General features: G+C 35.3%; 1 protein-coding gene across 1 annotated transcript in view; it reads right to left on the bottom strand.

The window, feature by feature from the left end:
- The window catches only part of Emcn (endomucin), a 62,304-nt gene extending 48,636 nt beyond the window's left edge, over positions 1-13,668 (bottom strand). Inside the window, exons 1-2 of the mRNA XM_059266315.1 lie at positions 13,550-13,668; positions 7,206-7,280 (exon numbers count right to left, since the gene is read on the bottom strand). Coding sequence (XP_059122298.1) covers positions 7,206-7,280; positions 13,550-13,613 — 139 coding nt within the window. The 5' untranslated portion in view covers positions 13,614-13,668. The remainder of the gene's footprint in view (positions 1-7,205; positions 7,281-13,549) is intronic.
- Positions 13,669-14,247: the final 579 nt, after the last annotated feature.

The raw sequence follows: 14,247 nt of genomic DNA, 5'->3' as shown, positions 1-14,247 counted from the left end.
AAAATATACATATTGGTTTAACTTGGTAGCCTTTACAATCAAATGTTTTCCTGCAGTTAAAAATCCAAAAGACAGTATAATCTAGACTCTCTGTGTAATTTCCACCTTTACATGGCTTATTTTTTTTAAATATTACTTTTACTGTCTCTTTAAAGACTTTATTTTTAAAAACTATCTATTTCTTTATATAACTACATATACTCCTTTTCCTCTCTCTTACAAGCCTATGTACATTTTTACACACACTGTAAACTGTTTAGAGTTTTATTCCATCTGAATCTGTTCTTAAGTGGGCCACGGGACTGTGGGGGCCTGGCTGCTGGCTCCGCCTACCTCAGCTTTCCAACATGGCAGTGGTAATCCACCACCAGCTCTGGGAGCCATACTCTCTGCTGACTCTGGGAGGCAGTGGATCTATGCCTCTAACAAAGAGCGTGTAACCCAGAAACCTTTTTATTTTATTTTTTTTTAATCTGTACTAGCAAAGCTAAATTTGCCACACAGTGTGCTGCATGGCTTGGAGATGGCACTGTGTACTGAGGCAGGAATCTGCCATGCTGCTTAGCTTATGACGGCTGGCAGCCAGCTCCATCTTGCAGGCAGCTGTAGGCAGATGAGTTTGCACTGCTACTGGCATGAGACTGTGAGACAAGGAAGCCTACTGTGGCTCCATTTCTGTGCATTCAGAATCTTTAAGCTTTCTTAGGTCTACATGGATCAATGCCCCATGTTGGGTGCCAAATGAAGTCAGAAGTTTTTCTCTGATTCTGCCCAGCCCATGGTCCCACAGCCGCTTATAAAATAATTACTCAGAGGCTTATATTAATTACCAATTGCATGGCACATAACAGGCTTCTTGCTAGCTAGCTCTTATAACTTAAATTAACCCATTTCTATTAAAATACGTTTTGCAATGTGTTCCGTGGTTTACTGGTCTGCTGGCATGTTGTTCCTTTGGCGGCAGGCTGGCATCCCTCTGCCTCTCCTTTCTCTTCCTGTCTGTCTGCTTGGATTATTGCCTGCCTCTAAGATGCCTTGCCATAGGCCAATGCAGCTTTATTTAACAACCAATCAGAGCAACACATATTTACAGCATATGGAAAGACATCCCACAGCAGATTATTAACATCTGAGCACTGTAATATTTATACACTGATGGGATCCTTTGATTCACACAAAGTATGTTCCAGACTGCAGCTAATGAGCACCAATACTCCAGAGTAAAAGGAAATCCATCTTGAGGCAGGCCTTTAAGCTTGCATATTGCTTTTTTCAGTTTTTCTGACTACTTTCCTTAGAATATATTATGCACTCCCATTAGACTGACTATAACTTAACTTACACTGTAACTTCAGAGAATGCTATATATACATTAAGTTAAATAAGCAAAATTTAATATTTTAATTAAGTTCATTTAAAAATTTAAACCATAACTACCATACATTTTAATGGGATCACATGCTCTTTTGATACATATCTATATTGTGTAACATTGAGATCAAGGTAAACATATTTCCTCAAATAATGTCATTTCTTGATTAGAAGCCTTCAAATCCTTCTTGTTTTTTTTATGACAGTATGCTTTTAAACTATATTCACTGTATTGTACACCAGACTAGCAGACCAGAAATTTTTACTCTGACCTCACTAAACTTTTGTCTAATTCTCCCTGTCTCCTAGTCTTTCTAGCCTCCGGTAACTACTCTATAATCTTAGCTTCTATGACAATTATTTTAGATTCTACATGCAAGTGAGATTGGTGTTATTTGTCTTTCTTTGGCTGACTTATTAAACTTAGCATCATGTCCATCTCTACCCATTTAGTCAGCATTTCATTATTTTTATGGTTGAATATTATTCCACTGTGTACCTGATTACAGTTTTAGAAGTCCATCATCAGTTGCTGTGCTTTGGGTGGATTCTATTTCTTGACCATTGTAATTTATACTATAATGAACATGGGCCTAAAGATGTATCTTTGAGATGGTGATTTCATTTCCCCTGGACGTCTACCCAGTGGTGAGGTTGCTGGATCATATAATTGTTCAAACGTTAATTATTTTGAGGACCGTTTATATTATTTCACACAATAATATCTATATTAATTACATAACTTACCAGCATTATGGTTATTGCTTTCTGATAAAAGCCTTTCTCAGGGGCATAAAGTAGCATCCCATTGTGGTTTTGGCTTGCATTTTAATTTATAGGAGAATTATAACATCAAGATAATTCTGATTTTACTGTTAGAACCTATGGTTTTGGAGTTGAGGTCTTTTGAAATTTTTAGCATTTTAAGCATTTTTATCTGTACAGGGGTTAGAATAAAGTGAATTTAGTATGGAACATGTTTGAAGGAGTCGTATCAGATTGACAGTTTAAGGGAAATGACTTTACCTGTCCCCTTAAAGTCAATCATTGCTTAGAGCTGAGCAGAATAACAAGTACAAAGTTAATTTCATTATTCTAGAATTATCAATGTGAGATTAGTTTTAAACATTTTGGAAATTAAGTTTATTGTGAAAAATAATGAATAGGGCCATGGATTATATTAGTGATTTACTATGTGGCTACAACTGGTTGACTTAAGGGGAAAAACTTATTATTTTAATTGTAGAGGAAGAACGATAACCTGCTTTATATATTTGGAACTCTGTGATGGAAAGCACTGTTTTATCTGATATCTAGAGTAAAGTCATCTTTTTTTAAAAAAAATAAATTTGGCACAGGAGAATGAATTCTGACAAGATTAGCATTGACTAAGGCATATACTAGTGACTGTTACAGCTCAGAAATGATATTTAGCTTAGTTTTATTTTTAAAAGATGGTCTAAACCTACTTATGAATAAATTTAATCTAAAAGGTGATGGTTCTGAACATTAAGAATTATAAGACAATTATAGAAGAAATAGTATATAACAAAAACAGATACATCATGCTCATGGCTTAGAAGAATTAGTTAAAATCTCCATCATACCAGAGCAAAGTGAAGATCTGAAGCAAACTCCCATTTACATTCTTCATAGACACAAACAAACAAATTCTAAAATATATATGGGATCACAAAAATCAATAAACCAAAGCAATTTTGAGAAAGAATAAAAAGTTGAAAGCATCATACTTTCTGATTTTAGACCACATTGCAAAGCAACAGTAATCAAAATTGCATGGTACTGGTATAAATCACATATATAAGAGTGAAGCAACAAACAAACAAACAAAAATAGAGAACCAGGAAATAAAACCAAATATGCATAACTAATAATTGACATGACACCTAAAGATCACAGTGGAGAAAGAATAATCTCTTCAATAAATGTTGCTGAGAAATCAGACTGTCATAAATAAAGAATGAAATTAGACCTTTATCTGCTACCACAAACAAAAATAAATTCAAAATTGATAAAAAGGTCTAGATGTGTTATGAAATCATAAAAATTCTACAAGAGAATATTCCAGAGATTCTATCAAATAGACCTTAGTGTCGAACACAAAGCATATACCAACAAATGCAAGGAAATTCAATTTATTTTTTATCTTTTATGTGATCACAGTGGAAAGAAACTAAAAATCATCATCAGGATAAATTGTAGAAAATGAAATGTTAAGATTGAACACACACTACTGAATGATGGAGAGTAATCAAGGAAACTAGGAGGGAAATTTAAAATCCCTAGAATGGAATCATGATGAAAACACAACTTACCAGAATCCATGGGACACAATAGTAGTCTTAAGAGGGAAGCTTACAGCTATAGATGCTTGAACCTGGGGCCTATGCAGGGACACTTTGCTCAGCCTGGGAGGAGGGGACTGGACCTTCCTGGACTGGATCTACCAGGTTGAACTGAATCCCCAGGGGAGTCCTTGCCCTGGAGGAGATGGGAATGAGGGGTGAGCTGGGGGGAGGGGGGCCAGGAGGAGGGAGGACAGAGGAATCCGTGGCTGATATGTAATATTAAATCAAATTATAAAAAAAGAAAAGAAATTAATTGCTAAAGAGTTTAGAGGAAAATACTCAAATATATCCATCACTGGCTGCACTTAATTTGAAAAAAAAAATTAGAGAGAACACAAATAAAATGATACATCTAAAGGTCATAGGAAAACAGGAAGCCAAATCCCAAGTCAGTAGAAAGAAAGAAATAAGAAAAATCCAGGGGAATGAACAGAGCAGAAATGGAAAGAACAGTACACAAATTCAATGGGATAGTTGATTCTTTGAAAAGACAAAAATTGACAAAAGCTTAACTGAACTAACCAAAAGAAAGAAAATGAATGCTAAAATTGCTACATTAGAGATGAAAAGGGAGACATCACAACAGATACCAATGCAATTCACAAGACCTTTAGGAGATACTTAGAAAGTACATATTCCAACAAACTAAAAAATGTATATGAAATAGACAATTTCCTAGACACATACGACCTAACAAAATGTAATCAAGAAGATATAAGCAATAAGCAATTGTGTAATAGTGAAATTAAAGCACTAATAAAATAGTGTCTTAACAAAGAAAAGCCCAGGATTGGATAAATTCATTGTCAAATTTTAGCCAGTTGTTAAAGAAGAGCTAATACTATGTTCCTCAAACTCTTCCATAAGATAGAAAGAGAAGGAATGCTACCTGACTCACTATAAAGTCAGTATTGCCGTGATACCAACGCCAGATAAAAACAACAAGAAAGAAACACACACATAAATATTAACAATGAAACACTGGCAAACAGATTTGTGAAGTGTTTGTTTTCTTAAACGTTGCATAAGAAAATTAATTTAGAGCTACATAGATTAAGACACTCACAGATTTTTTTGTTAAGACTGCCATTATTTTAATGTGTGCTATTGTGCTTACTAACTCCTAGGAAAATAGCATTTTTTTAAAAGTAACAGCTGACAGATTCACATTCAAGGATGACTTGAAGTCAGTAATTTATAGAAATTCTGTCTCTGTAACAAGATAACAATCAGGGACAGATTTAACTAATGTCTAGATTCCCTCAATGCCTTCTGGGATAACGTCAAAGAACTTATGGTAAGACTGTGGGTTGTCTGGATGTCTACACTCAATGTACTAGGAAGATATTTCTTAGCATCAGTGGAGACTGGAGAATAGGAGCTTATTGAAGACTCTTGTGGCCTCTTTCTTTGGAACGAAAAGAAGTAGTGAAGTAGTGTACTTTGTCAGTTAATTTAAAGTGTTGCACTAGAAGGGAGGAAATTCTATGTGAAGGAACATAGCTCAAATTAAGACTTGGTTCTCTCCAGTATTCACTACTAAGAACAATAGCTCAAGACACTGGAATTAAGCTACAGGAGTACGCTGAAGAGAAGAGAATAACAGTCAAAGGTGAGTGGTATTTCAACACCTAAAAAATATTTCTTCCAAATGTGTGTGTGTGTGTAGATGAGTGCAGGTACCCACTGAGGCCAGACATGTGGCAGTTGTGAGCTACCCTATGCTGGTACTGGAAACTAAACCTGGATCCTTTCTCTGCAAGAGAAGTACATACTCTTAATCACTGAGCAATCTCTCCAGACTCTGGACTTGAACTTCTAACAAGAGAAAAATGGGAAAGAATTTTATGTGCTGTTGGACAAAATAGGTTCATTGGAGTTGTACACACAGCAAGGTCCTCACTCTTGAGAGTGCAAAAGGACCTCAGATGAGCTGTGGTTGAGGACTGGGAGCACACTGTTCCTTAGACCATGGTTAACTGTGTGACTGGATCACCACATTTCTTTATTTTCTAACCACAGTTACCAAGATAGGATCCTGTAGGAATTAGGCCATGAGTAAAATATCACTTTGTTTTAAATAAAAGGCCATTCCAGAAGCTATAATACAGAGCTTCTGTATTATAAAAAGTGCAGAAATCAAGTAAGTTGAGGTAGTTTGATATCATCAAAGATATTCAGAATTCAGAATTTAAAAGTTCCTTCTGCCAGGCTGGAGAGATGCCTCAGCAGTTAAGAACACTGGCTGCTCTTACACAGGACCCAGGTTCGATTCCCAGCACCCATGTTGTGGCTCACAACCATCTGTAACTACTGGTTGGGCAACAGTCACTGTCCTCTGGCCTCTGTGGCACTTGGCACATATACATACGGTACACAGACATATTTGCAGGCAAAATACTCATACAGATAAAATACAATAAAGAAATAAAAAATAATAAAGCCCCCGTTCTTCCTTAGAAACTCCAGTATCATATTGATTTTTGAACTTTCTTTCCCTACAGCTTTTTCTCTGATGATTTTGGGCAGAAAATATTAGTAGCTTTTAAATCTTCTCTATATTTTTATTATTTCTCTGTTTGTACTAGACCCTGTACAGAAGTCTCAAAAAATGTACCCAAATCCACTTCTCCTCCCTTATTTATCACCCCACTTTCCATGTAGTGACTCAACTCCTACTTGTCTGATTTGTTGACACTGGGGCTCTTCATAGATTTTAAGTAGGATATTTTCTTCTGATGAAAAAGAAGACAGAGTAGCCTAATTTAATGGTGAGTTTTTTAAAATGGTAACTTGCCAATATGAAGAGATCACACAATTTTTCAAAAACAGTTGCAGAGAACAGATCACATCCCAACTCAATCTAATGAGGCTAATATTACTGTGATATTAAAAGAAAACAAAGGTTGTAGGAAAACTACAAGCTTATATCGCTTATGAAAATTCTTAGCAAAATAATATAAATGAAATTGGCCTCATAGGAAAAGTATTCCACAGTATAACCACAGGGAATTTTTGCCAAGTGAGCAAGGTTAGTCCAACATGCAGCAATCAAAGTTACACGCCATCTTTATAAAATAAAGAATGATAACATGACAACCTCAATATGTTGAGAAAAATCATTTTTGAAAACTTAAAATTCTTACATGATAAAAGCATCTTTAAAAACTAATCATAGGAGTTTAATATCTCACTAAATGGTGAGATCCTGACAACTTTCTCTTGTAGTTAGGAAGAAAGTAATGACGTCATTTCTCACCACTGTTCAGCATCACTCCAGCAGTGCTCCCAAAGAGAAATGGCAGATATTAAACCTAAGTGGATCAAAGGCATTGACTTTGGAAATGAAGACCTAAAGTTTTCCATATTCAGATGACATCATGCTATCTATAGAAAATCCAAGAGTTTTACACACACACATACACACATACAACAACAACAACAATAAGAAGTATCAATACTCACCTTTACTTTTTACTGTTGTCTGTGAATTAAATGCTGGTACCAAAGTTGTTTTGGATAATTCACCATTGGCTGTGCCTAGTTTGATAAGATAGATGATATTATTATTATTATTATTATTAATCACAATCTCACCTAATCTGCCAAGGAATGAATAAAAGTCAAGTTTAGAAATGATCTGCAATAAATCTACAGATGTACTAAGTAACCCTTTTATTGTTTTCCAGCTCATTCTATCTAAAGAGGAATGCAATTATTGAATTATTGAATGACTGACTTAAACAAACACATACACACACACACACACACACACACACACACACTTAGTATGAGTGATCCGAACACCACGTTTTTATTGCAGGTTATTATCTGGATATCATTAAACATGCAAAAAAAGTATTACAAAAACTAAATTTTAGTGATAAAAATCATTTTATTTTTTCCTGTGGGAAAAAAGATCCAGTCAAATAGAATCATGAAATATAACTTTTATTTCAGAATTATATTTCATTTCCTTAACTTAGTCATTCATGGTAATGAAAATTCTATAAAACCAGACATGGAGGAACTTGAAAACTTCTGAAATTAATCTGCTATTCATTAGATGGTCTTTGAATACTTCAGAAATCCAAATAGTTTTAATTCCTAGTATGGCATACATGTATGAAGCAAGATTGTAATGCATTTCCCAGTAAACATGGGGCCTTATGCCTGAATACTAAAGAACATTGGAAAGTATGTTGAGAAAGAAGCAAATGTTACTGGAGAGTAACTGTCAAAATCATGAGCTGTGTCGACTGCATAAGACACACCATGGTCCTTTGCTGATCTCCATGTCCTTGTACTTCTTTATTAAAAGAATATTTTTTAAAAGCTACGAATTATTCCTGAAATTGCCTAGAGCAAAAAGATGCTTAAAGTTGGATATTGCCCACAAAGTCTTGGAGGAAGCCCTGTTCAGACAAGTTTAATACCTTACAGGACATCTGTGTGTACGTGTGAGTACGTGTGCTTGTGTGTGTGTACACATATGCATACACATATGTGCTTGTGGTAAGAACTGTAACACTTTTGGATTGTTACTAATTTATCAGTAACCAATTTTAAATATGTGTAGCACTGTACATATGGTATGGTGAATTTCTCTTTATGTGCTGAATATATTAAAATTCTGAAGAAAAATGTACACCATTATTATGAGGAACTACTGGTAACCAATGACAACTGTCATTGGTGTTAATTTAAAGTTCATAAACAATTCAACAATTTCAAATAATTCTTAAGAGAAATAGACTGAAGTTGATATAAACATAAGTGGATACTGCATATATATATGTATATATATATATATATAAAGTATGTTGTATCATAACTTTACTATTGTTTAGTGAACGTGTATTTGCAACATTTTCCATGTAGTGTTCATTTTCAATTCAAACTTATAGACAGGAAGATAACAGAGAAGAGAAAGGTGAGGCACACAATCCTATTGTACTTCCATCTAATCATACAAGGAAGTTTATGAGACTAGGTTTTAATAATCTTTTTTTTTTTTTGCAGTTTTAAGTGTGCATTTCCTGCACAGAAGATGGGTAACTTAAACATCACCATAGCAAAGTCTCATATGAAATAGCTGGCTGGAAACATCTTTGACTGTAGTTAAAATTGAATGTCTATTTTGTACTTGAGATTTTAATATTAATTCTGAAAAGGTTTTGTTCTATTAGTTGATTTATCTCATTAACACCACTTCATTATCAACCACTCTCTTTTTTATTTGTTTTTAAATAAAGGAAGTGTAGAGTTTGAGAGATGGCTCAGGGGGCAAAGGCACTTACTGCCAAGCCTCTTGACCTGAGTTCAATCCCTGAAAACCACCCGGGGGAAGGAAGACATGTGTGTGACAAAATGAATAAATATAGGGTAGTAACAGTTCTAAAATAAAAATAAACGTGAGTGCATCTACATCCTTGGGGCTCTCTTTCCACTCCCTCTCTAAAAAAGAAGAGAAAGAAGCTGTCTTTTGCAGACATCTGACACTGTCAGGGAAGAGATGAGAAAATTTACATTCAAATGGGCTTATTTGCATCCTTTAATCTTAAAAATCTTTTAATTGAGTATTTTGGTAGCTGGGTTTTATATACAACTGAGAACCTATACAAGGCTTTTGTTTAATTTTTTTAACCAATTATATCATTGATATTAACATACCAGGACTCCAAAGTAAAGGCATTGACTATCAAATGTTTCTTTACCAAGCTGAATAACAATCAATGTTAAACAAGACAAAATTTCAAATCTGTTTTTGTGTGCTTGAAGTTCATTTTCTGATGATGATACGCTTTGCCTGCAAGATGTTATCTTTTAACTCTCACTGTTTGACCTTTGCACAAAATGCACAGGTCACTTGATGGACATGACAGAAGAGGTCAAGTCCTGCCTGTAATTGGGCAAGTCTCTGAAAGCAAGACCTGCTCCAGGCCAAGCTGTCAATCAATTCTCCATTACAGCTATGTTGCTGTGAAGAGAAGTCTCTGCTCCATTGCAGACTTTTTTTTTTCTTCACTTTCCCTGTGATGGAATCAATGCCATTGGCAGAAGGAAGACACTTATAAGCTCTCTGGAACCAACTCTCCTTTGAATTTTAAACAAAGAAAATCTGATTAGGAAGCCAAAAATGAGAAGAAACAGACTTCTATATTTTTTCTTTTGTTTATAAATCCTTTACTGTGGGTAGGAGCACTGTGTTGCCCTGAAGAAAGGAAAAATGAGAAGTGGCTCTGTGTGGGGGTCGGGGTGTGCATGTGCATACTGTGTGTACATGCATGCGTGTGTGTGTGTGTGTGTGTGTGTGTGTGTGTGTGTGTGTGAAGTATTTTGGTCTATGTAATGGTTGTTTTTTTTTTTTTTTGGAGGGAGGAGGTCAGCATATAAACCTGCTTGACATTTAAGTTGTTCACATGCCTGACATACTACTTAGAACATGAGGAATTAAGGCAGATTTCCCCTTCTGTTCATTACTGTATGTAACTGTGTTATCTTTAGGAGCATGAGCTCTGCCAGTGTGCATACTCCAACTCCCCTTAATACAGAATGGTGTTAAACAGGCTAGGCCAAAGCAGTCTCATGTCTTCTTTCTCTAGTGCTCTTTCTCCATTGATTAGCACCCCAAACCATCCTCCTCCAGCTGCCTGGTCACTGCCCTCAGCTCTGCTCCCTCCACACCAGACTGTTTCTCACAGTGCAGGTGAGCCTGCCTTTCCTACCTTGTAGCAAGCTGCTCCTCCAGGCAGTGTCACTTGGTCTCATTAGAGGCCCTAGAATGGACTTACTTCCTCCTCATCCCTGTCTCACTACTATATTAATGGCTACTAGATTATATCACTAAAAGTACTCTAATTAGATACTAAGTGATTCTAAAGTCATAATAATTTGGAAAGTAGGTTTGATAATGGCATTGTAGCTTTGCAATAAACTGTCTCAAGATTTGAGACACATTTTTAGTGTGGATTCCATAATACTTTAATTACCAAATAAATAGATTAAAGTGAGAAGGACACAAAAGAGGAAATGATGTGAAATGTCTTTCTGTACACTGTGAATATGTGTTGTTCCCATTGGTTAATAAACAAGGCTGCTTTGGCCTATGACAAGGCAGCTTAGAGTCAAGTGGGAATTCCAAGCAGAGATACAGGTAAAAAAAAAGGGTGGAGTCAGGGCAGATGCCATCCAGCCACCCAAACAGCAAGATGCCAGCAGACTTGTAATGCCATGGCCATATGACAATATGTAGATTAATAATAATGGGCTACTTTAAGTTGTAAGAGCCAGTTAATAATAAGGCTGAGTCATTGGCCAAACAATTATAATTAATATTAAGCCTCTGAATGATTATTTTATAAGCAGCTGAGGGACTGGGTGGGATGCAGAAAAACCTCTGGCTATGAAGAAAGTTGAAAAAATGTGATGAAATCTGTAAAAACATATTTTAGGGAGGTGGATATAGGGAGAATAATTAAAATGTTCCTTGCTTACAATATGTCTGAATATTTTTGTATTACAAATTAATAAAAGACAAAATTTATATGATTTATTACAATTTTACAATTGAAAGTAAGCAATTCAAATTCACTAGGAGAACTTTTGAGAACACATATCGAAGTGTAATATTTATTATGTGGGTAATATAAATTGCCAGCAATGTCTATCAAAAGAAATTTGGAGAAACATATGGGTGTATTTGTGTGAGCAATGTTATATTCAAGTGTGACACACCCTTGCTTCAGAGAGGGGTGTTTCATGCCCAACTATAGGACACACACATTGCAAAAATGATTTAAAAAAAATCATCTTTCTCTGTCTCAATATGAGCAGGTTTGAAATAACGTCCTAACTTATTTGAAATAATGACAGCAAAATAAGGCGCATTTCTGGCATCACAAATTACAATTCTGCCCAAAATCTTTCATTGAACCCCTGCCTCTATGGTTCATGTAACTACATATTGTTCCAGGGTTTGTGTTATAATTAGGATATTACTTTTGACCATAGAATTTTATAGAGACGGGGGCCTGGATGTAACATCAGCACCCTACATTCTCTATCTTGGCTCTTGTGCAAATATCACTGTTTGCAAACCTAATACACTCTTGCCAACTTAGAGCAAATTCATATTGAAGAGAAAGTTGAAGCTTAGAGAAGAAAGCAGATAGTCACACTTTGTAAAAATCCTATTTGAAGCCTGAGAGCACAGAAATGAGACAATCCCGAAAAATGAAACACGACACTGGGGAGATGGTGGGAGACTTCCTAGGCTGTGACTGCTTTATTTGGAGCTTTTCTTCAGTGGAAACAAGATTCTCCCATATACGGGGACTAAAATCCCCATGTTGTCCCTGTTGAGTATGCTTTCTTCTGATTTGGTCAAGGAGTTCTGTGAGGACTGGTTTGTTTCCACTGTAGAATCAAACATGGTAGAAATAGATTCTGTTCATGATACCCTTGGTCTGTTAAGTTACCATCATATTCAAGTCCAGATTGTTGATGTGTATATGTGTGAGCCTGACCTTAGAGTGAAAATTAAGGAAGGTGTGCAGAGCTGAGAAATACAGTGGTAAAATTTCGGCCATCCATTCATTCTAAATATTCAATTTTCTGGGAATTAACTAGCAAGTTTATTTTTTTTTCTCCTTTTGAATACTGAGCCTGAATGAGATATCTTATTTATTTATTTTTTCAGTGTTACAAGATAAATATAGCAAACATTAGCTTGAAAATTCTTTGAGTTTTTAATTGAGTGATTATAATGGCTTTTTTTTTCTTTTTTCTCTCTCTCTCTCTTTATTTCTTTTTGAGACAGAGTCTCTCTGTATAGCCCTGGCTGCCCTGGCATTTGATATACAGAGTAGATTAGCCTCAAACCATAGTTATCTACCCACCTCTGCCTCCCAAGTGATGGGATTAAAGACATATACCTCCAGTCCCATGGACATTGCAAATTTTTAAAGACGGTTAATGTGGTGGTGTGAATAGGTATGAACAGTCACCATTGACTTATGTGTTTGAATGCATGCCTGTAGAGAGTGGCACTATTAAAAGGTGTGACATTGCTGGAGGAAATGTGTCACTGTGATGGCAGGCTTTAAAATCTCATATATGCTTCGGCTACAGCTAGTGTGATAGTTTACTTCCTGTTATCTGTGGATCAAGATATGGAACTCTTAGCTCCTTCTCCAGCACTATGTCTGCCTGCCTGCATGCTGCCATACTTCTCGTCATGATGATAATTAACTAAACCTCTGAAACTGTAAGTCAGCCTCAATTAAATGTTTTCCTTTGTAAGAGTTGCCATGGTCATGATGTTTCTTCACAGCAATAGAAGCCCCAACCAAGACAGTTAAATAATATATTTTAATACTTAGCCAAAATTCTTGGCATAATTGATGGTCCATCCAACAACAATTGTGATAGAATTGTTACAGAAATCTTCAAACTAAATCTATTATTAGCACATATGTACAAATCTGTTAGTTTGTACAGTTTCCAATCATTGGCTGTGCTATATAAGTGGAGAACTGAGATATTTTTATGACTTAGGTATGATAATTGTTTTCTTCTCTAAAAATAAACTTTGTTTATGTAACAGTCACAATAGAGCCTTCCCCAAACAAGAAGTGATCCAAAAGAACATCATTAAGGAAACTCCGCAAGGCCTCCAAATTAGAGAGGAATTTGTAAATAGTGAAGCATTACTTAGCTTTATAACAATTATTTTTCCATAGTACATTATATAGGACCTACTAGTTTTGCTCTTAAGAGAAATTACATTCTATATAGAAAGGTCCTACCTTTAGCTGGTGTTCCAACTGTTGGGTTGCTAAGATTTGTTACTGCCACAGTGCCTGGCGTCATGACAGACGATTTTGTTGTAAAATTTTCTGGCAGTGATGGAGTAGATTTATTTTGAACATCTGAAAAAAGATATGCTTAAGTTATTTCATTAATATTTATCTTTTCAATCAACAGACTAATATTGTCAACTATAGTAAACTAACATAATTGAGTGTGAATGTATTCTCATCTATTATCTGTCTGTCTATCTATCTATCTATCATTTACATATCTATCACATATATATATGTGTGATGCTTACTGTGATATGATATATATGATATCATATATATTATCTTAACCCAATTAGCAGAGATTAGATTTGGGACCAATTTACAAGTTGTAATCAATTGATCTTAGTTTAGTACTTGTCCCCAGGTCCATCTACTTTTCACAATGGTGTGAATTCTTCTAGATGATGGGCAGAGTTGTCTGTATTTCTAGAGCTACATAATGGCTGAGATGACAAATGAGGAATGCATAATATTATATTTGAAATTTTACACTATTTTTTACTATAACTAATTCCACTAGAGAAAATAACCAAATGTGTGTTCTCTGGCAGTAGTTATTTTGCTATATATTTTAATAGTACACTAAAGTCATTCATTACTAAAATGTCAATATTTGTATATACATCATTGATTCTTTCCTT

Source organism: Peromyscus eremicus, chromosome 6 (assembly GCF_949786415.1).
Source record: "Peromyscus eremicus chromosome 6, PerEre_H2_v1, whole genome shotgun sequence".
Taxonomy (NCBI): domain Eukaryota; kingdom Metazoa; phylum Chordata; class Mammalia; order Rodentia; family Cricetidae; genus Peromyscus; species Peromyscus eremicus.
This window is presented reverse-complemented; position numbering and strand designations above follow the sequence as displayed.